The 21,744-nt window shown below is 37.2% G+C and overlaps 1 protein-coding gene across 6 annotated transcripts in view; it reads left to right on the top strand.

Annotated features, from left to right (window-relative positions):
- FRMPD4 (FERM and PDZ domain containing 4) overlaps window positions 1-21,744 on the top strand; it is a 796,138-nt gene that overhangs the window by 447,242 nt on the left and 327,152 nt on the right. The window contains exon 2 of one of the 6 annotated variants that reach the window (XM_069462958.1): window positions 2,759-2,855. The exons of the other annotated variants lie outside the window; for them this stretch is intronic. Within the exon in view, the coding sequence (XP_069319059.1) occupies window positions 2,839-2,855 (17 nt within the window). The 5' untranslated portion in view covers window positions 2,759-2,838. The remainder of the gene's footprint in view (window positions 1-2,758; window positions 2,856-21,744) is intronic. 6 annotated transcript variants of the gene reach the window in all.

Genomic DNA, 21,744 nt, shown 5'->3' with positions numbered 1-21,744 from the left:
AGAAGATAAATAACCTGGCAGAGTAGCAGGCCTGGATTGTGGCGTAATGGGAAGTATGCTGGCAGGGCTCGAGTGGGACTGAACATTTGGACAATGGTGCATGTCTGTGTGTGTTAGGAGGAGGCAAGTGGGTAATGCAAAGAATTTGAAAAGGTTAGGATGTACTGAACAGACTGAAGGGGTGAAAATCTGGAGGTACTTTGACCAATAAGGAAGCAATTATAGCAATTCAAACCCAAATAATCCTAAATTATCATTAAAACCCTGAGGTGTACATTCCTGGACTCATGATTAATGTTAAAATTAAAGATGATTTTTTTTTGCAGGCAAGTATTCCTTAAGAGGCTTTTCTGTTATGTTTATTTATTAGCTCAATTTTTTAACTGCAAAAATAAAAGTAAAAAATGATCATTACTGCCATTGTTCAGGAGTATTGGGCTATGCAGAGTTGTTAATTGAGGATTTAGAGAGAAATCATATGTACCTGACTGGGAAAACTATACTTAGGGTTTATAAGGAATGCTGACATATTCTAGGAATATACTATTTTCTATATTTTGTATATTTGAAGTGTCTAGTTTATGAAATTTGTTTGGGATATGGTATTAAGGTAATGAAGTACACTATTATGAACTATCTAGATTAAGTAAGGTAAGGAAATTATCAGGGGCTATTTTTTTTCCTTACTAAATATTCTGAAAACCAAGTCTGCCCTTGAGTTTAATGACTATGTAGGTGCTTTGCAACAGTGATTTATACCCTCTACTTAGAATGGGTTAAGAGGTCAACTGTGGCTTTGTAGAATGAACCTTGAGAAAGATTTACCAATAGAAAAAAGGTAATTGAAGAAAATAGTTTTTTATATGGTTAGATTGCTTTACTGTTAATTTCTGATGTCAGATCCTACCTTCATGAGGAAAAAGGCTTTATAAAGAATAATATAATTTTATTCTGCATTTGGTTTAATTTGACTTAGAAACATAAAAAAAGGTATGTGTGATTGTCTCAGTCCCTTCAGGCTACTATAACAAAATATGTTAATTTATAAACAGTGCAAATTTATTGCTTACAGTTCTAGAGGTTGGTAAGTCCAAAATCAAGGTGCCAGCATATTCAGTGTCTGGTGAGGGCTGGCTCTGATTCAGATATTGCCTTCTTGCTGCATTCTCACATGGTTGGGGTGGGGATTGCTGTGTCCTCATGTGGTGGAAGGGGCTGGGGAGCTTCCTTCAACCTCTTTTATAAGGGGTACTAATCCCATTCATGAGGATGGATCCCTCATGACTTAGTCACTTTCTAAAAGGCCGTACTTCATAATATCACACAATGGGGATTAGGTTTCAACATGAATTTTGGAGGGACACATTCAGACTATAGCAGAGCTCATGTGCAATAGTGTGCCTAGTTGTGTATGTGTGTCCTGGACAGCACGTGGTCCTATAGAAAAGGCAGATGAAAGGCAGCTTGAAAGGGGGGTTATCACATTATCTGTATGTATTTGTCTATGACTTAAAAGCTGAAAGAAATCATTCAACCACCCATTTATTCAATAAACATTTATGGAACATCCATTGTAGGCATTGATTCAACACCTACCATGTGCCAATCAGTGTGTTTGATATAATGCAAATAACAAAGATGGGTAAAACAGTCTCTTGTCTGGAAGAATTCATACGCTATTGGGGGATACAGACATGATTTTTAAAAATATAAATTTATAAGTGTTAGAAATGGATATAAAACATTTTAGAAATTTAGGAATGGTTGCCTAATGTTGCCCAAGTTAAGTCAAGCCAGTAGAAGGGAAGTCACAGCTGTGCATTGAGTGGGCCAGTGTCCCATACCTTAATAAGGCGAGGTCTGCACAAATTCTTTCCTCAAAATTGCTCATATTTTACAGTTTTTAAAGAAATTTATTTGTATGTAGTTTGTGGACCTTAGTTTTAGTTTTTTTATGCATTTAAGGGTTTTGATTTTGACATCAACATTGATTTTCAATGGGCTCCAACTCTTCCTCCCCAGTGTTATTATAGTTGCTCCACATTTTGCAAATGTACATCTGTGTAATGCGTGGTCTACCTAAAGGACCTGTTTCAGTGAGGTGACTTTCAGTCTTTTGCTTTCCCCATTACTGTGTTCAAGGTAAATGGCATTACAGTCATGTCAGGTGAGCTGTCCAGCACTTTCTGCTGTCAGCAGCATGTTTGCCTAACAATTGGGAATCTCTTTACTTGACTCACTTTTCACCTCAGGAAAATAGTTTAGTTGTGTGGATTTTTGTGTTTTTGTTTTTCTTTTTGTTTTCAAGTCAGCGTTTTGTTAATCTGTGAAATGACTGAGTTTGAGGCCATGATATTTCAAGTTCTTTCAGCCTTCAGTTCTAGAGCGAGGACTGTTCATCATAAAGACTTGCCTCACAAAGCATTTCCTTTTATCTTCAAGGCATGAAATAATATCTCAGAATTACATCATTTTAGGAAATGAATCTAAAACATTGATCAGAAAGCAATGATGCATAGGAGGGAAGCCTAATGAAATATTGCCCTATTTTGAACCGTTTATCTTTTTTCTTTATGGATTCTAAGTTACCAATTCTCTTAGAACTCAAACTGTAATTGCTCTCTAATTCAAGGGGACTTTTGTATCTTGATTACTGACACTAAAGGAAAGGTCAAATTTGTGTCCCCAAACTATTATTATTGTCGCTGTTGCTATTGTATTAACATACACCATTTACTGAGTGTTTGTTATTTTTCAGGCACTCTGCTGTTTTAGGAGACAGGCATTAGTGTCCCCACTTACAGTTAAGGAAACTGAGGCACAGAGCAGTTCAGTGGCATGAGGTCACACAGCTGGTAAGTGACAGATCCAAGATTTGAACTCTGACTCTAAACCTTGAGCTCTTAATATTCCATTACATTTGATTTTTGCTGGTTGACTATTATTATGAATCTTCCACACGGTTTTATATTATTTTATATCTCCCAACAAAGTTTGTGAGCAATCCTTGATTCAAGGAACTTTTTTAAAATGTCCCTTTTCAGATATTTTAATGGCTCTTGAAATTAAAATTCAAAACATCCAGGATCACTGGAATTAATCAGAACTGGAAGCTTGTATAGAATTGCTTCTGCCCTAATCCTGTAGGGGAAAAAAGGCTAAATGGAAAAAAAGTAATTCATTACTAACATACTGATTTTTGCCTGTGGATTTTGGCAAATCTGCTATATCTTTTAGTATTGATATTCAGTAGAATAGATGTTCAGATTTGTGGACCTGGACCACATATTTGCTGTCCTCCTACTACTAAGGCAGGTGGGTTGACTGATATTCATTGAATGAACACTTCGTTTTCAGTAGTGTCTACCTGGAGCTAGTTACTAAACAAGACATGTAAATGGAATAAAATAGCATTTGTCTTCCAGGGTTTCATAATCTAAAAGAGGGAGACATATATGAAAGCAAATAGGTATGTTTCTGTAAGCAATTACTAGTACTTATTGTGTGTTTCTTTGAGCCAGGTGCTGTTCAAAGTTCTGTACACATACTGCCTCATTTGGTGATCAAGACCCTATAAAGAAGGTGCTATTTTAATCCCCATTAAGAAATGGAGGCTAGGGGAAGTTAAGTGACTTTCTCAGGGTCAAAACTATTGGTGAAAAAGCAGGAATTTCAAATCCAGGCAGCATGACCCAGAACTGGTATCTTCAGTGGAGTCATTGGTGGGTTGGTCAACTCTAGCAGAGATGTGTCATGGAGAAGAGGACACTGGAGCTTGGTTATGAATGACAAGTTCACACTTGCTATCCAGACCCTGGGATTGGGGGCTGGGAAGGCCACCCCAAGATGAGTTAGAAAAATAACAGAGGCAGGAAAGTAGAAATAAAATGTCTATGGAGCAGTGTTGGGTCAACCTGGTAGGAATGCCTTTTGTACAATGTGATGTGGTTAAAGGGTGGGTGAGGGTGAGTTTTTAGAGGGCCACAAAGGCCAAACTGAGCAAAGTAACTCATGGTTCATTTAGCAGACCTTTACATCACATGGGCCGTGTGCCCACTTTACACATATTAATTCACTTATTCCTCATGGTGAGGTGATGTGTCGTATAACCATTCCCTTTTCATAGACTGGGGAACCAAGTGTACAGAGAGATTAACTTGTCCAACATCACATAGCTAGTAAGAGGTAGAGCTGGGGTTCAAATGAGGAGGCCTGGTTCCAGAGGCCATGGTGGTAACTGCTGTGCTACCGTGTAATTTGGAAGTGGAGTAGTGGATTGAGGACCCATGAGCAGGAAAGGAAGGAAAAGAAAGACAAGGGACTTGGGGAGGAGAGGCCAGCTGAGGTCACTGTGATACTCCATGTGAGAAAGAGTCAACACTGATGGCAGGAGGGTAGCAGTGAAAAGGAGTGTGAGGTGACAGAGATGAATGAGGTAGGCATGGGACTTGGGAGCAGAATCTTAGGATTCGACTTCTGACTCTGTCCTTGAGGGGTTGCTCAGTGACCTTGAGCTGGTGGATTAGCCTCCATGCCTGTGCTTTGATTTTCTCATTCACAAAGGGGGAAAATGCAGCAGACCCCAGGCGATTGAATTCTATTTTGGCCCTGCTGATTCTGAGGTGTCAGCAGGCCATCCATCTGGCTGGGCCCAGCAGGTCAGTTGGAAATCTAGGTCTGGAGCTGAGGAAAGAGGTCAGGGCTATAAACAGACTTAGGAGTCAACTCCAGGTATATGAGAGTTGAAATTGCTAAGGGGGATATCTACCTGGGAAGAGGAGCGGAGAGAAGAGGGCTGATGAAAACTCCTGCCTGCCCCCGCCTCTTCCTGAGAACCAATCAGGGTGGATCAGATGACTATTCCCTGTGTGTACATCCATTGTTCCCTAGTTAATGTAGTTTTTGATGTATGAAGCTGTCGCTGACCTCCCTTCTTACATCAGTGTTTTTGACCTATGCACGATTCATCATAAGCTTGAGGTTGTGAGCTGAGGACGCTTATTTATTGGTCTCCACATTTGCTGTTTCTTCGGATAAAATCACTTCAGCTGCATGACCTCAACAGTAACCTCATAGTTACTACATTCATATACAAAACCTGAAAGCATGTTTTCCCTTCATTCTTCATGTCCCAAAGTCATCATTTTCTTTTCTAAGCAGCATCATATGTTGCCAGAGAAATTACGATGCTGTTATTTGGTGTTTTATTAATGCCTTCATTCCCTTAATTTAATTTGGAGTTGGAAAATATAGTGTGTGACTACGGTTATTTGGAAGAGCAATTGCCCCAAATGGGCTTTGAATTGGCTTCTGCTAGTGCCTGTTTTGTTTTTCACTCTGAAGTCCCTTAGTACACATCTTCCGTGTCTGTTAGGCCGCTTGCTCTTGCCTTAAGGCTCCCCTCGGCAGGCTGCACCATTCAAGAAAAAAACACACAAGCAACCCAAGGAAGCCTTGCAAAATCAATGTAGGTCTTTGCTGAAGGTCTTGAGGACACTGGCTGTGTACGTATATGTGTGGAATGTGGGGGCATCACATCTCACCGCAAAACTATCCCCCCATTCTCATTAAACTTCCTCTTTCCACCTAATCCCACTCCCTTCAATAACTGCTTCAAATTTCTCCTTTTCTTCTCTACCTCTCTCTCTCTTTCTCTCTCTCTAGCTCCCCCAGCCAGCACACCCTCCCCCACTTTTGAAAAATCTCTTGATACCACACTTTCCTTCTTCTCCATCTCCTCACTTGCATCCCCATTTGCAGTCCTTGTCCAAACCAACGCATTTTCCTTATTATTCACCATCATTAGGGGGAGGGGGGTTAATGCTTTGTCCCTGTCATGAAAATATGCTTTCATATGCTAATTATTGAAATAGAACTGAGCCCCATTCAAAAAATCACGTACAGCAGATTCCAAACCAAAGAGTTTATATCTTTTTGGACTTTACTGGGATTTCATTGACCTTTGTAGATGAGTGGTGTTGACTCCTTTTAGAGTCTGTTTCTATCTTTTAAGGGTGGTTATTTTTTTGTTGTTTTTATTTTTTTGCAGCTTTCATTAGATGGCTGGTGCTGAATGTATCCAAATGTTTGTTAGACCTCCCCAGATCCACCATAGTGGGGAGGGAAGATAAATCTAATTGGAATTCTTTTTGTGTCATCCTCCCACCCCTGCCTAAGCACACAGAAAGTAGGGAAATAGTAGTAATCAAAATTCCTTCAAGGTTGTTTTGTTTGTTTGTTTGTTTGTTTACAGATGCAAGTTAAACTTGGTTAAAAATGAATATAAGAAATTCCCAGGTATCATCCCAGTAGGGAATTCAGTGTGCAGATGGGTGGATGGATGGATTGATGGGTGGTTGGAGTGTGTGAAAGAAGGTGGGCACTTATGGCCTGATTGTGGACGTGTGTGAGCTAGAACTTCAGATCTATTTTAGCATCAGTTTTTAAAAAAATCATATATACTTTTATTATTCTCACTATAAATACAAATAATTAAGAGCACAAACAGATTTTTTAAAAGAAAACCCCAAATCCCTCCACCTATAATTAACATTTTGGTGAAAAATTTTCTATATATTTCATATGCTTATATGCACACATAGATGTACAGAAATGCATAGACAAGTACAGAAATACACAGACAACTACAGACATTGAATTGTGCTGCTTTATCACCTACCTTTTACATTAAATTTTATTTATGCATATATTTACATATCAATAAATGTAGGTCTATATTATCTTTAATGTGTACAAAGTAATTGACTAAAATAACTAAAATCTCAATGGACCTAGTCAATCCATTATTAGAGCCACTTAGGTTGTTTCAAAAGCTTCGCTACTGTAAGCATTAATGACTTCCTTGTTTATACATCTTTTAGCACTTGCATTTATCGTCTTAGAATAAATTCTTAGTGAAATTGCTAGATCATAGAAGGTATTTTACATTTTATACAGATTGCCAACCCAACCTTTGGAAATGAACCAATTTAAACAGTGTTTTAGATCATCCATATCTCCATAACCTTGCCAACACTGTGTTTTGTTGATCTTTTAAACCTTCTTATTCTGATATGTGAAAACTATTATTTTTTATTTTCAAAGTGAATTTGGTATTCCTTCTTTTATGAATATTCTGTTCATGAATTTTCCCCATTTTTCCATTAGATTTATTTTATAATTGATATATAGAAGTTCTTTATATATGTAAGTATGTATATAATTTCTTTATATATTAAGAATACCTACCCATTGTTATGTGTCACATTGTGTATCAAGACACTTCTTTTCTTCTAGCTATTGTACCTCTAGCCCTTTTCTCAAGCAAATCCAGGAAGGCTTAGTAACTTTCCCAATGACCCAGGAGGTGCTGGGCTTCCATCCAGAGAAACATGATTTGTAGACCAGGGCTAATGATAGTGAGTACTTGGAGAATTGGGGAACCTTTACAATTCCTCATGTTGCTGATTTTTATTACCCACTACCGATTTCCCAGTGGATAAGCCTACATCTTGTGATATGGACACACAATTTGTGGATAAAGGAAGATGGAGAGGGAAGTTAGCAAATCTAATTTGTCACTAATTGAGTCAATGTAGTTCAATCCTGTTAATTCTGTACTTTATTGAACACTAAATCTATTCACATCTCATAAAACATTGTTAATCTCTCTAGGTCTTTAAAATACAACAATATATAGTGTTCTTAAAGAAGGTGTATAATCTTGACAAAGGGCTCAAGAATAACTTTTTCTCTGAATTTATAAAAAGCATTAGTTAAGCTACTTTGTGAACAAGAAATCTATAAGGAAAAAGGAAAGGAAGCATCTATACTGTTTTCTTAAACTTTGGGATATAAATTTTGCCTTTGAAATTTCCCGTGAGAATTTTTAAATAACTACATTTTAAAAATGTATATTGTAAAGGTAAATGCTTAGTAAAGATTATGCAATTGACTTGAACTACTTGACATTTTGAAGGCAGTTGTGAAAAAAAACAAATCAGTAAACAAAGATGTGGTATGTTGTTGGGATGGCAAGCTGATGGATAATTGAAAGTTGTCATTAATGAAATAGCATTATGATTCACCAGGGAATAAGTGGAAAGCATTTCTTGGGATGATACTGTGTTGCAAGAAAAAATTTAGGTTGTCTTGGGCTTATGCAAATAAAGGAGAGAAAGGCAGAGCCCAGTCTGAAATTGTCAAATGGGGGTGGGGGGTGTTGCTGAATTTAGACAAGGCTCTGAGCATGGTGGGCTTAGAGAGAGTCTTGGGTCTAAATGCAAGCTCTCTCACTTATTCCTGCTGAAACCTTGGCAATTTTATGTAATTTCTTTGCTTAGATTGCCATACATGTAAAATTGGTAAAATAATACCTACTTCAGAGAACTGCTGTGTAAATCATTAGTAATGACATAAGTATAGCCCCTTTTATCCCCAGCATACCTCTTATACATACTCAGCTGCTGTTAGTACCCCTTACAAATATTGTAGATTCTGTCTCCTAGTTTTGCCAAAAATGGAGTGTGCATTTTTATTCTCCAATCACTTTATTGTTTTGCCCCTTTATTTGTTGAGGGAGGGTACCAGTTACTTGATATTTTCCTCTCTTTTATTTAGAGGATTTTTATAAAATTATAATTTTTAGTGATTCAAATGGATGCTTTCATTATTTCCCTGAATAATATAACAATAATATCCCCTTCTCTTAAAAAAATCATCTTAAATCTTAAAAGACATTTTCATTAATTCATACCAGCAGAATTGGCATTTACAAATAGGATATTAAATTATGTGAGATCTATTATCCAATATTCTGAGACAAGTACTTAACATGAGTAATATTTTTCACTCCCGCAAAAGTGATTGTATAGTTCTCTTTTCATGTGCTTAATTGGGGGTAGTTGTGACAATGTAGTGATTCAGCCTGGTTAGGAATATTCTGTTTAATCATATAATCCAACTGAGGAAATCTATTTTCTCTAGATTTGGGCATAGGAATGCAGGCTGGATAAATTTGATATTCTTTCTAGAATATATTCCCTGTCTCTTGAAAATATGTTTTTAATTTTTTATATATTTAATCTTTTTCATGGCCATTTGTTATAAGAATCCTGGCAGTATTTATCATCTTGTAAAATCTAGAATTTTTAAAAGTACCTCATAAAATTGATATAAAAATTTCACCCCAGGATTATTTTAAGTATACATGTGAAAAATATAGGTGATAACTTTTTGAGATGAAATATTAATAAATAGTAGCTAATAGTAAGTTAAGTTAAATTTTTACTCTTTCTAATTATTTTGTAGGAGTTTCACAATATTAAATTTTACTCTATAATCTAAGGTGGTATCAATTTATTTAAATTATTTATCAATGTGAAAATAGTTATTTTAAAATATAATGTAGTGAAATGTGCTGAGTCTTAATTTTGATTTTCAGTTGATGTAAATGTTGTTTTGTATTATGATGTATACAGACATTTCATAGTTATTACAGATTTTTCTAAGCAGAATTATGCAATTTGAATTAATACCATCAATTCTCATTTGAAGCAGTATTTCATAACTAAACATGTGTGTGTGTGTGTGTGTGTGTGTATTTGACTTTTTTTTTTTCCTGCTGGGAAAATCTAATTTGTGAACAATTATTTAGAGGGAACACTCAAAGTATTAAGATAGGTTTCACTAGATTAAATTCATGAGGACTGATAACATAAGTTATTTCTTTATCATAATTTAAAAACATTTACAAACCCTTATACTGGGTCTGGCAGCAACTTAATTTAACAACCATTGACCAAGGTTGGAAATGAAATTGTAGATTTTACATTGATGAAGCTTTCGTTCCAATCAGCAGATGACCGTATGTAGACACTCAGGACTGACTCTCCACCCACTGACGTCAACCTCTGAGCTTACCTAGGCCATAAGTAAGGAAAACTATATGAGAAGCATCCATTGTGATATTGCTATGAGTAAGAGGGAAGCAGAGAACGAGGCTGCTTTCTGATTCTATTTCTCATGCTAGGAGGGAGAGATGAAATGGGAGCTCCCTGGGAATTCCAAGCATGCCCAAAGGTAAGGTGAAGAGGAGGATCCAAATGATTTCTCATGACCTCTTAGAGGGAGAACTAAAGACACTTGTCCTGGCTCTCCCCTTAAGCAAATGCTAAAGGCAATGCTTCTAGGGGTGGGGGGGCAGGGAAGTGGACCTTGTAGAAGGCCTTCACTGTTCAGAAGATGTAAAAAAAGACATTTAGAAAACAGGCTTTGATCATAAACAAAGCTAAAATGAAACTAAAGAATTCAGTAGTTCATAGGCTAAGCCTGGGTCCCACTTTACTGAACCCAATGCTTTTCTGAATCAAATAATGGAAAAATTTGCTTAAATATGTCAGAGTTAGAGTTTGACCCTGTTCTCCTCTCATAAGACAATAGAAAACAACAAAAAGAACACAAAACAGAAAACTCCATCTTTAATGAAACTAGGGAAGCAAGCTATGAAAGTTTGTCAAACAAATCCCAAACTATCAGCCACAACACTGAACTGCCACAATCAGTGAGATTTAGCCTAAACTGAAGGGACCCTCAAGGGAGGGAGAGCACCATAAATGGGGAAGGCAGGTAGGAAAGGCCCACTGAGTGTCCCTGAAAGAGCAGGTCTCCTCCATAGCACCATAAGGAGGTGGAGTTGGAGGAGGAGTCACTGAGACTTGCCATGTTTGCAGAAGACCAGTCAGCTGGCAGAGTGGCTGGGTGGAGAGAGACAGTGGGTGGTGGTCAGCTATGCAGCAGCTTATCTCAGCCACAGAGAAAGAAATAATTTTAAAAAGGCTAAATCACCACAAACACATGCAAATCTTATGACATACAGGGGTTCACTGCAAGCCATGTGCAGACCTTCTGTTTGCACCAAAATGGTAAGGAGGGTAAAGAATCCTATGAGTCACCTAGGGATGCGTAGTGGGGAGGGTAAGGCTGCTTTTAGAATTCTCCATAGCTAAGCTCAGTCCTGAGTAGCCTGACAGCAACAATGCCATGGGAAGACAACAGTGAAAGCCTATGCTTAGCCAGGTTGCCATTCAGGTAGAAAGGCAAAAGAAAGACATTTTTGAACATGGAAGTGAGTATGACATCTGTGAGGTCTTTTTAAAAACCAAAATACTTGATTCTGAGATTTTTTTCCAACCAGAAATTAATAGAGAAGCTGAAATGAGTATTATGTCAATTTCAATATAATAGTCTAACCAATTATGGGAATTAGGGTTACAGAAGAGAATGCAAATATTGTATGTCTTCCTGATGGGTTATTAATAATGGAATTTATATAACATAATTAACAAAAATTCATGGCAGGAGAGGATGTGGAAAAGTTTAGGAGTGTGGATTTCCTCATGTTTCATAGTTAGGAATAAAAGGATACCACTTAAAATGAATATGCTGAGCAATAGAGGCTTAAGTTATATTATAAATGCAGTGTTTCAAAGTCCAAAGATAACCAGTAGAGGAACATAAAACATAACAATATAACAACTCAAAATGGACAATGGAGCAAGGAGGGGAGTTAGGAGGAAGCTACATAAATTGAGTTCTCTTAGAGTGGATAAGTTAATAGACTCTGTCTAAAATTAGTAATGCATGAAACAGATGTTTGGATATATAATGCACTTATAAAGGTAACCACTAGAAGATCCAAAAAAGTGACTGTAATATGTCCAAATTATCAGCAGCAAAACAAAGAAAACAGACCATAAAGTTCTATGACTTAAGTATGGAACAGAAGGAAGAGAGAAACTCTTTTCCTTTTGTTTTTTATTCCCTTTGTTCTGAAGGATTTGATTTTTCATTTTATTTTTTATGCCATAGGCCTGTTTTATTTTCATAATTACAAAAAACATAAGTAGAGAATATTTTTTTCCAATCCTCAAGTTTTACATTTGCTTTAATGGTTGTAGTGGCCTTCAAGTGCAAAACTTCTGGCCTGTTTTCTTTGCCAGATTTCAGAAGATGAACCACTAGATTCATTTATAAGAATCTTTCATAGATGTCTAACATCTGCCATAGTCATTGTGACCTCATCTTTATTGAAAAGGAAAGTTGTTTTAGAACTACAATAGTGGGCAGGGATAAACTATCTCCTATTTAATTAAATTTTCAAAATGTGTGTGATTAAAACTACCCTGATACGAACTGTATGTTGAAACAGGTTGGACATTTCAAATTAACTTTGTAATAAGTTAAAAACAGGTCAAGAGACAGGAAATGAAAACCAGAGGTGAGCAATGAAAATCTCAGAGTAGAAAAATGTTCATGGAAATTTGTTTTAGAATGAATGTTATTAAATCTATTGATGAAACCCTTGAGAAAGGGTACATCATGACAGAGCAATATGTGTGCAAAGTAGAAGGCAGCAAGAACTGAGAAAAAACATTTGGAGAAAATGTGTTTGCCTATATATGTGTCTCTTTCTGGAGAGCGTCGTATAAAGGAGAGTCCTCTGAAATTTGTAGATCTTGCTGCTATTTCTAAAGCCACCATTTCTGGTGACTTATTTCATTGCCCCATTGGTGTAGGCCCCCCTTAAAAATAGAGGAACAGGTGACTTGGTTCTTTAGGCTTGAGTTTCTCAGCAGCCTGCAGATAAAGAGTTCCCAAACTTGGAGATTTCACCGTCTTGTACATTTTTCTTTTAATTGGGAGACTACGATAGTGACAATCTCCATCATTTCAAAAAAGAAGGAACATTTTAAAGTAAACTTTTTGTTAAGGTATAATATAGAGACAGAAAACTGTACAAGTCATAAGTGGACAACTCAAAGAATTTTCATAAAGTAAACACAGGCATGCTACAGTTACATCCCAGAACAAGAAACAGTATATTATAAGCCCACCTGAAGCCTGTCATGCCCCCTTGGAGCTGCTATCCAGCCGGGGCTAATGTCTATTCCTGACTTCAAACACCACAGATTAATATCTGTTTCAAACTTTATTTTAATGGAATCATATGGCATGCATTATTTTGTATTTAGTTTCTTTCATTCAACATTGTGTTTGTGAGTTTCATTCATATAGTGGTATGTAGTTGTAGTTCATTCATTCTCAATGCTATAGAATTTCATTGAATGAATATATCACAAGTTACTTAGCCATTAAATTGTTTATGGATACTTATCATTTCCAATTATGAGCTATTACAAATAGTGCTAATATGAACAATCTACTACATGCCATTTACTGACTATATCTGTGTTAGGTACATATCTAGGAGTGTAGTTGTTGGGACAAAAGGTATTTTTCATAGGCTCAGCTCTAGTACTGGCTTCCAGTTTTCCAAAGTGTTTGTACCAATTTGTACTCTCACCAGTGGTGTGTGCGAATTCCAGCTGCTTTTCCACCTTTCCTCAGCACTTGTCAGTGCATATCTTTTTCATTGTAGACATTCTGGTGGGTACACAGTGGTATCCCATTATGGTTTTTGGTTACATTTCCAAATAAGGATCATTTAAACAGCAAAATTAAAAAGTATAAAGGCAGAAAAATATATAATCCTTTAGCAAAGAGAACAATTTGGCAACTTTCATGGACCTGTACATTTTTATACATACATATGGAAAATATGAATGCTGAAAAGGGACAACATTAAATTTTCCTGTTACCTTAAGACATGGATCTTAGTTGTTTTCATGACATACTAGTGTTACTTTGTGTCTTTGTTGTTGTTGTTATCTAGTTCAAAGTAAGCCCAGCAAGTGGAGCCTGGGTGTTCTGGTGTTTCTATTGTTATTACATTCATACTTGAAATTGGGATGAAGAGTTATATACTGATTCTCTAAATCTAGAATACAATATTCTGGCTAGTCTAAGAGAAGCCAGCTCATATGTCTGAGGCTTCTTGCAGAGCCAGAAAAACGATATGGATTGGTGGGCTAGGCAGGAGCAGAGAAAAGGACCTTCCCTGGGCATGCTCCTCTCTGCATGAGCTCACAGAGAAGATTCTGGGCCTACCTGGACCCACCAGCACAGACAGAAGTGTATCTCAGAAGGAAGCTCCCACTGGTAAAGTGTCGACTGTTCACCAGCACAAGTCTACAGAGCAATTTTCAGCAACAACAGCTCCAGTTGATTCCAGAGGCTGTGTTTCATCACTCAAACACTTTCTTTCTCTGCACGGGGTGACCCATCTTAGCTCATCACTGAACAGCCCCTTTGGCATCCCGTTATTATCCACCCACTCGACATTCTCCCCGGAAGAGTGACTTTTACCTTGTGAAACGCTAGAAACCAGTCATGCCGGACTCACTAGTTGAAGCTCAAAATATTTGTGTTGCTCATCAGAAAGTTTTGCAGAGACAAATTTACTGTGAAGTTAATGATCCTTAAGCTTCAGAGCTTTTCACTTGCACAGACCCCTTATAAGATGCTGTATCTAATTAAATTATACATTCATAATTTTGTATTCATGCTCTTAAAGAGGTCTCACCCAAAATTATGTAAACTTCAGGTCCCAGAAAACTTGGATAAGCACCTGGATTCTGATGTCTATCATTTTATTTGACTGATTTTATTTGTCTTTGGAAGAGAATTTGGAAATCAAATAGACGAATAGCTCTTTGAGGCAGAATGCTACAATTAGATGTAAAGTGTCTTTCAGTTAATGAGAATAGTGGCCACTATTCATTGAGTGCTCATTATTCCCTAGGTGCCAGTCTCAACAGGTTTCATTTAACATTCATGACACTCCTAGGAGAAAGACACTATTACTGTATTATCCTTACTTTTCATAGGAGGGAAGGGAACCTCAGAGGAGTTAAAGAAATTTGCTAAGGTCATATTTCTAGAATGTGGCAGAGCCAGGGCACTTTGTTTTTACTAATAATGACCTACTAAAATGTTTAAATGATTTCCCATCTCATCCACTTAAAACATAACTTAGTACAAATTCACAAGTTTCCCCAATATTAACTTTTCACTTGCCTAACAGGTATGTTCTTTTCTTTGTTGGGAAAGAGTTGTGTCTATTCTAACTTTATCTCATTCATGCCATGTTCTTTGAGGAGCCTTCCAAAAAAGCCACTATTCCCTTTTCATGTAGAGTACAAAAATGAAGAACAGCTGAGCTGAAGTACCTGCCTGCCTTGGTTTCGTAGCTACCTATCCCCATGAGTGGGAGATTGGCTTACAGCTTCGTGCAGTGTCAGTGCTGTATTCTGCCTGCAAATCTTGACAAGCATGAGAGAACTGGCTACACAAAAGCCTGAACCAAGCCAAGGTCATTTCCATGGTTTCAATTGTCTTCCTCACCTTATTCAGTTCTGCACAAAGATCTCATAGCATTGGACACTACAGAGTTAATCTTGAACTTCGGGTTTGGGCCAAAATGTTATTCCTTTGCTACTTAATGACAAACTTTCCTGCCTTTTTAGACTAAAGACACTGCTCCTGACAGTTTAGGTCTTCTGAAAATTTAGTACACTATGATTATTTTTTTTCAAGTAGCTCTATAATCACAAATATAAATCATTCTGCTGAAGACCACATTAAAGAAGGCAAAAGAATTCTGTCCAGAACTATAAAATCTATCCACTAATGTCAAGTGACAGAATAAGATGTCATTGCCCTTCCCCCCCCCCCCACTGAAGGAACAGGGATTAAAATGTAGTACGATTAAAGATGGGGAGAATATTACCAAATCTCACATCAGTGTGTGAAATTTCTACATATGATGGGCTTCTAAGTTCATTTTTTTCTTGATATGGTGCTCCTGAATTTAATGTAAAAGCCATTTGGAAAGCTTATAGTTTGGACAGTATGACATTTTTCCTCTACGGGAGAAGTAATGGAATGGTTTCTCCTTCCTGGTAATTCAGTGTCTACTTAGCACATTACAGGTACATTTTCTGCGTTGAAGTTTGTATCTGTAATGTTCTAATACTAGTGAAATGCTACTTTAAATATACCTGCAAGCACTTCTATATATGCTTAAAGTATGTTCTGTAGAGACCAAGCGCCAGGCCCCCTAAAGGTTCACTGAAAAATCACTGACATGAAGCAGATTGATTAATAAGAGAAAAGATATACAAATTTATTTAATGTGTATACACGAGAGCCTTCAGAATGAACACCTAAAGATACAGCAGACATTTTTCATTTTTATGCTTAGGTTTAGCAAATTATGGACAGTTGTGTAGAAATATGAATGGACAAAAAGGCTATGATGTAATGCTAAAGGACTGAGTGGGAAACCCAGCAAGGCCTGTCTGTCTAGATTCTTCTTGTCCTCTCTGAGCAGCATCCTTCCTTTTGGGTGTGAGCAGCATCCTTCCTTCCAGGACCCTCTCTGGAAAGGGGGTCTTATAACCTACAGTCAAACCAGGTTCTCAGAGAATTCCTTTATGGTGAGTTTTTACAGAGAATAGTTTTAGGTTTTATGGCTGGCTTTCAGGAAAAGGGGTTCTGGCTTTTATAACCCGCCTTGGGGAAGAGGAATTCTAGTTTCTATGTCTAGCCTCAGGGGAGGATGGGACTGAGAGACAGAAGGACAGGAGAAGGTCAGAGAAAAACTTTTGCTTCTGAAGCCTTCATTTTGGGGTACTGTTTTCTGAACCCCATCAGTTAGATCTCTCAAAGTAACTGCAAAGTTTTAATAAAAGTATGGCAAATGGCAAATTTTATTATATAGATAGATGGGGAAAATGGAATAAATTTTCTTCCTCCAGAATGAGAGAGATTTTCAAGATGACTGTGGGTAGGTGAACTATTTGGCTCTTCTTCTTCAGTTTTCATTTAGAATAAGGTTTTAGTTTCCATTAGGGAGGAATTTGCAACTTTTGTATTAGTTCTGTGCTTTCAATATATTAGGGAGCGTAGGGGCCAAGGGCAAACTTCCCCTTCACCCTCTGAAGGTTTGCTGAAAAATCAACTCACAAAAGGAGATCAATGGGAGAAATGGCATACAAATGTATTAATGTGGCGGGGACCACACAGTGATTACCCCAACACCCCCGTGGGGTTCAGAAGCTTATATACCACCTTGAGGTTACAGAAAGAAAGAGTGTGTGGATCATGGCAAAATACTTTATAGGAAGGGGAGAAGAGGAAGCCTGGCCAGAAAAGGTGGTCTTGTTATGCAGATGAAACTTCACTGGTAACAGCCCTCAGAGAGAATAGATGGTGAATGTTTCTTGCAGACCTTGAAAGGTGTCAGACTCTCAGTCAATTTTTCCTAGATCTGGACAAGGAAAGGCCTCTAAGAAAATCTCACCGTATTAAAGTGGATTTCCTCTACAAACACAAATCTCCCCCACAAAAGACAGCTTTGCAGGGCTCCTTCTGTTTACAGGCCCTCTGAACAGTCATCTCAAAATATGTCAAAGAAGTATATTTTGGGGTGAAATATTTCTATTTCCTTCGGTAGCAAAATTAAAGCCACTATTTAAAAAATGTAGCATTGGGAAAAATTCCTTGATGTGAGAGTCATTTACATTTGAGTATGAGCTACATATGTGCAATGGACTAAATGGTTGTGTTCCCCAAAATTCATATGTTATAATCCTAATCCCAATGTGATAGAATTAGGTGGTGGGGCCTTTGGGAGGTAACTAGGTTATGAGGGTAGAGCCCTCAGGAATGGGCTTAGTGCCCTTATTAGAGGGGCCCCAGGGAGCTCTCTTGCTCTCTTTTTGCCATGTGAGGACACATGTAAATATAACAAAAACCACTGAGTTATACACTTTTAAAAGATAAACTTTATGCTTTTTGAATTATATCTCAATAAACTGTTTTTTAAAAATGCACATAACTGTAAAATATATGCAGTTATTTTGTATGCAAATATGCCTTTATTAGTAATTACATAAATATCATTGTGTTATAGAAAAACACAGCCACATGTGGCTAGTGATTACTGTTCTGGACAGCACAGATATAGAACATTTCTGTCATCTCAGTAGGTTGTATTAGACAGCGCTGCTCAAGAAGAGCAAAAAAAAACTCTGCAGATAATAGATTCTCAGAATATTCTTCCCCTCTTCTCACCACAGTTCCCTGTGGACTTCACATCCAAGCATATACATTTGTTGAAACGATTGTTTTGAAATCATCTATAAGGCTCATTTCAGCTCTAACAAAATTCTTCCAGAAAGCTCTAGGGGAAAGAATTTCTTTTACCTATTATCCATTGCTCCAATTCTGGCTATGCTTATTTTTAAAAATTTCCTTGGAAGCATTGGATATTTCACACTTGAGGTATTGATGTTGGAGGCAACTAATCTCATCCCAGTAAATGACACATGTATTGTATTTAAATTTGACAAACGAACATTCTAATGATTTAAATGTCTGCCACCTTTTGTTCAGAGGTAGGTTTATGTGACTGCTTCTGAGGCTTTGGCCATATTCTGGTTCTTTTACACTGTAGCCAGACAGTTGCTTATGTTAAAATGAAGTTATGTTGGTCTCTGCAGCCAGCTCTGGTGAGATAAAGAGAACACTGAGTTGGCTGTCCCTTTAGGTCTCAATATTTCACAGAATTAAACATATATGTCAGTTAATATTGCCTTCTTCATTATGATTTATTCAGTTTTGAAAATATATAGAATTTTAACATCTTTAAAGACTAATTTTTAAATAACCTTGTTATAAAAAAACATTGTTAACATACATTTAAAAACTTACTCTTAGCCATGAAAAGACATGGAGGAAACTCAAACACATCTTGCTAAGTAAAAGAAGCCAATCTGAAAAAGCTATATACTGTATGATTCCAACTATACAACATTCTGGAAAAGGCAAAACTATGGAAAGAGTAAAACAACCAGTGGTTGCCAGTGGTTTGGTGGGGGGGAGGGATGAATGGAGGAGCACAAAAGATTTTAAGGGCAGTGAAACTATTCTGTGTGGTGCTATAAAGGTGAATACATGTAGTTACACATTTGTCAAAACCCATAGAATGTGCAATACAAAGAATGACCCCTAATGTAAACCTTGAACGTTGGTTGATAATGATGTGTCAATGTTGGTTCATCGATCATAACAAATACACTGCTCTGGTGCCAGATGTAGATGATGGGGGTGGCTGTGCAAGTGTGTATGTGTGTGTGGGTCAGGCGGGGGGAGCGATGTGGGAACTCTGTATTTTTCGGTCAATTTTGCTGTGAACCAAAAACCGCTCTAAAAAATAGTCTGTTAATTAAAAAACTCATATAATTAAAAGTTCTAACATCATAACTGAATTAGTATGCAATTATTCACTCATATTCAATTTAATAGCATGCCATGTATGAAACAGATTTTGAGTTTTATTTTTCTACTTTTTCTCTCATTTTTAAATATTTGAATAATACTAAGGAATTCCAGTGTTATCAAGTAAATCAGTAGATATGTTTTCTAGTAATAGACTTTTAGAACACTATATTTCATTTGCACAAATTATTAATATTTTCATTAGGAGATTTAGCTCCTAAATATTTTAAATTCCTTAACTATACTCAAAGGAAAAAAAGCAACAACTAACATATATTGAATATGGTCTGTGTGCCAGTTCTTTGCTAAGAACTCTATGTGTAGTAATTCATTTAATCCTCACAAATCTACGAGGTAGGTACTATTATCTTCATCTTATAGTTAACTGCATAACTGGAACATAATCTTTAGCCTCTGTAATCTAAACCTCAACTTTGTTCAAATCAGATGGGGATCCAGTTTACTCACATCCAGGCCAGCAGGATCTGGAATTGAATGGGATGTACCCTTGGCTACAGCAAACCAAATGAAATTGTACATCATGCAGCTTCCTGGGTGGTCATGTGTCTTGGCAATTTACTTGAGTCCTTAAACTGTCTCTCTAAATTAAAAGCATAGAATGAATACACCAAATGTGAGCAACCTGAGCCCCAAGGGCCACATATGAAAGAAGACACCTTCTAGGAGCACATTAAGCATGTGTTATGCCTTTGGGGCCTTTTGGACTTTGCTCCTTGATTTTTTAAAACAACTTTATTGAGGTATAATTTACATACCATACACCCATATTAAATGTATAAATCAATGAGTTTTAGTAAATTACCGAGTTGTGCAAGCATCCCCATAAAAATCCAGATTAAGATCACTTGTGCTCATTTACAGTTAATTCCTGTTCCCATCTCCAGCCCCTGGCAACCACTCCTCTACTTTCTGTCTCTATATATGTGCCTTTTCTGAATATTTCATCTAAATGGGATCAATCATGCAAGATGTGCTCTTTTGTGACTGCATTCTTTCATTTAGTATAATGTTTTTGAGGTTCATCCATGCTATAGCATGTATCACCAATTCATGCCTTTTTTTTTTTTTTTTTTTTTTTTTTTTTGAGACAGAGTCTCACTGTGTTGCCCAGGCTAGAGTGAGTGCCGTGGCGTCAGCCTAGCTCACAGCAACCTCAAACTCCTGAGCTCAAGGGATCCTCCTGTCTCAGCCTCCCGAGTAGTTGGGACTACAGGCATGCACCACCATGCCCGGCTAATTTTTTCTATATATTTTTAGCTGTCCATATAATTTCTTTCTATTTTTAGTAGAGATGGGGTCTCGCTCTTGCTCAGGCTGGTCTCGAACTCCTGAGCTCAAACGATCCGCCCACCTCGGCCTCCCAGAGTGCTAGGATTACAGGCATGAGCCACCACGCCCGGCCTATTCATGCCTTTTTATTGCTGAATTTTACACCATTAAATGGATAACCCATGGTTTGTTGATTCATTCTGCAGTTTATGAGCATGTGGGTTGTTTCTACTTTTTGGCTATTAGGAATAATCCTGCTATGATGATTTTTAAAAACATACTACTGCTTTCCCAGATTATGTAATCTACACACTTCTCCTTTCCCTCCCTGTTCCCCCAAAACTCCTAAGTGTAGATAAGGAAATAGTTGAGACCCTAAGACCAGCAGATATATGTCCTGTCTTGGGGAAATGACTTGTGAGCCCTCGTCCAAGGCTCTTGGATGCTTAAGTCAAAGGGTTTATGTATTTGGAGTAGTGACTATCTTGTTTTGTATATTGTTCTGTGCTGCTTGGTGACAGAGGAAGTATGCTGGTTCCCATCTTGGTGTCTTCATGTCTCCAAATTACAGAATTGCACAGTAAAGTCTCTCATATTGCCAGCTTTGTAACATGCCATTTACTTGGACTTTATAATTTTACCTGAAGACACCCAAAATCTCAGTTCTTAAGGTGTTTTTTTATCCATCATTTATATTTTTTGATGATAAGTAATTTTACAATCTGGTCCCTGGGAGCCTCTGAGAAAAGTCCTTACTTGCCATGATTTAAATTTAAGGAGAAAATTCAATTATAGTTCTCAAAGCGGAAAAAGGATGGCTTCAAAAATTCAATGCTGGATGTCTGTAAGAACAAATGGGGGAACCTCTACTATAAGCCTTCAGAATGTAGCTACCCCTTGCTCAGTTGCTTATAATTTGATTTTTGCTTCACCCAATGTGTCATTCTTAATGATTTCTAACTGACTTTCCAAATAGACATTACTTCTATAACTGCAACAACAGCGTAAAATATGCTGCAGAGGTTGCCCTGAAGGGAACCATTGTCTTTTTTTTTTTTTTAAGCAAGGGTACAGAATGCTGGAAGCTATCATCAATGCTAGATGGAAAGAATGCTATATCTGTTTCCATGATGCTGCAAATGTCATTGCTGGTAGATCTATTAATAGCCCAGGGTTGATTTTTGACCTTGGATTTATTAAATTAAAGAAACT

This window comes from Eulemur rufifrons, chromosome 30, assembly GCF_041146395.1.
Source record: "Eulemur rufifrons isolate Redbay chromosome 30, OSU_ERuf_1, whole genome shotgun sequence".
Lineage (NCBI taxonomy): Eukaryota > Metazoa > Chordata > Mammalia > Primates > Lemuridae > Eulemur > Eulemur rufifrons.
This window is presented reverse-complemented; position numbering and strand designations above follow the sequence as displayed.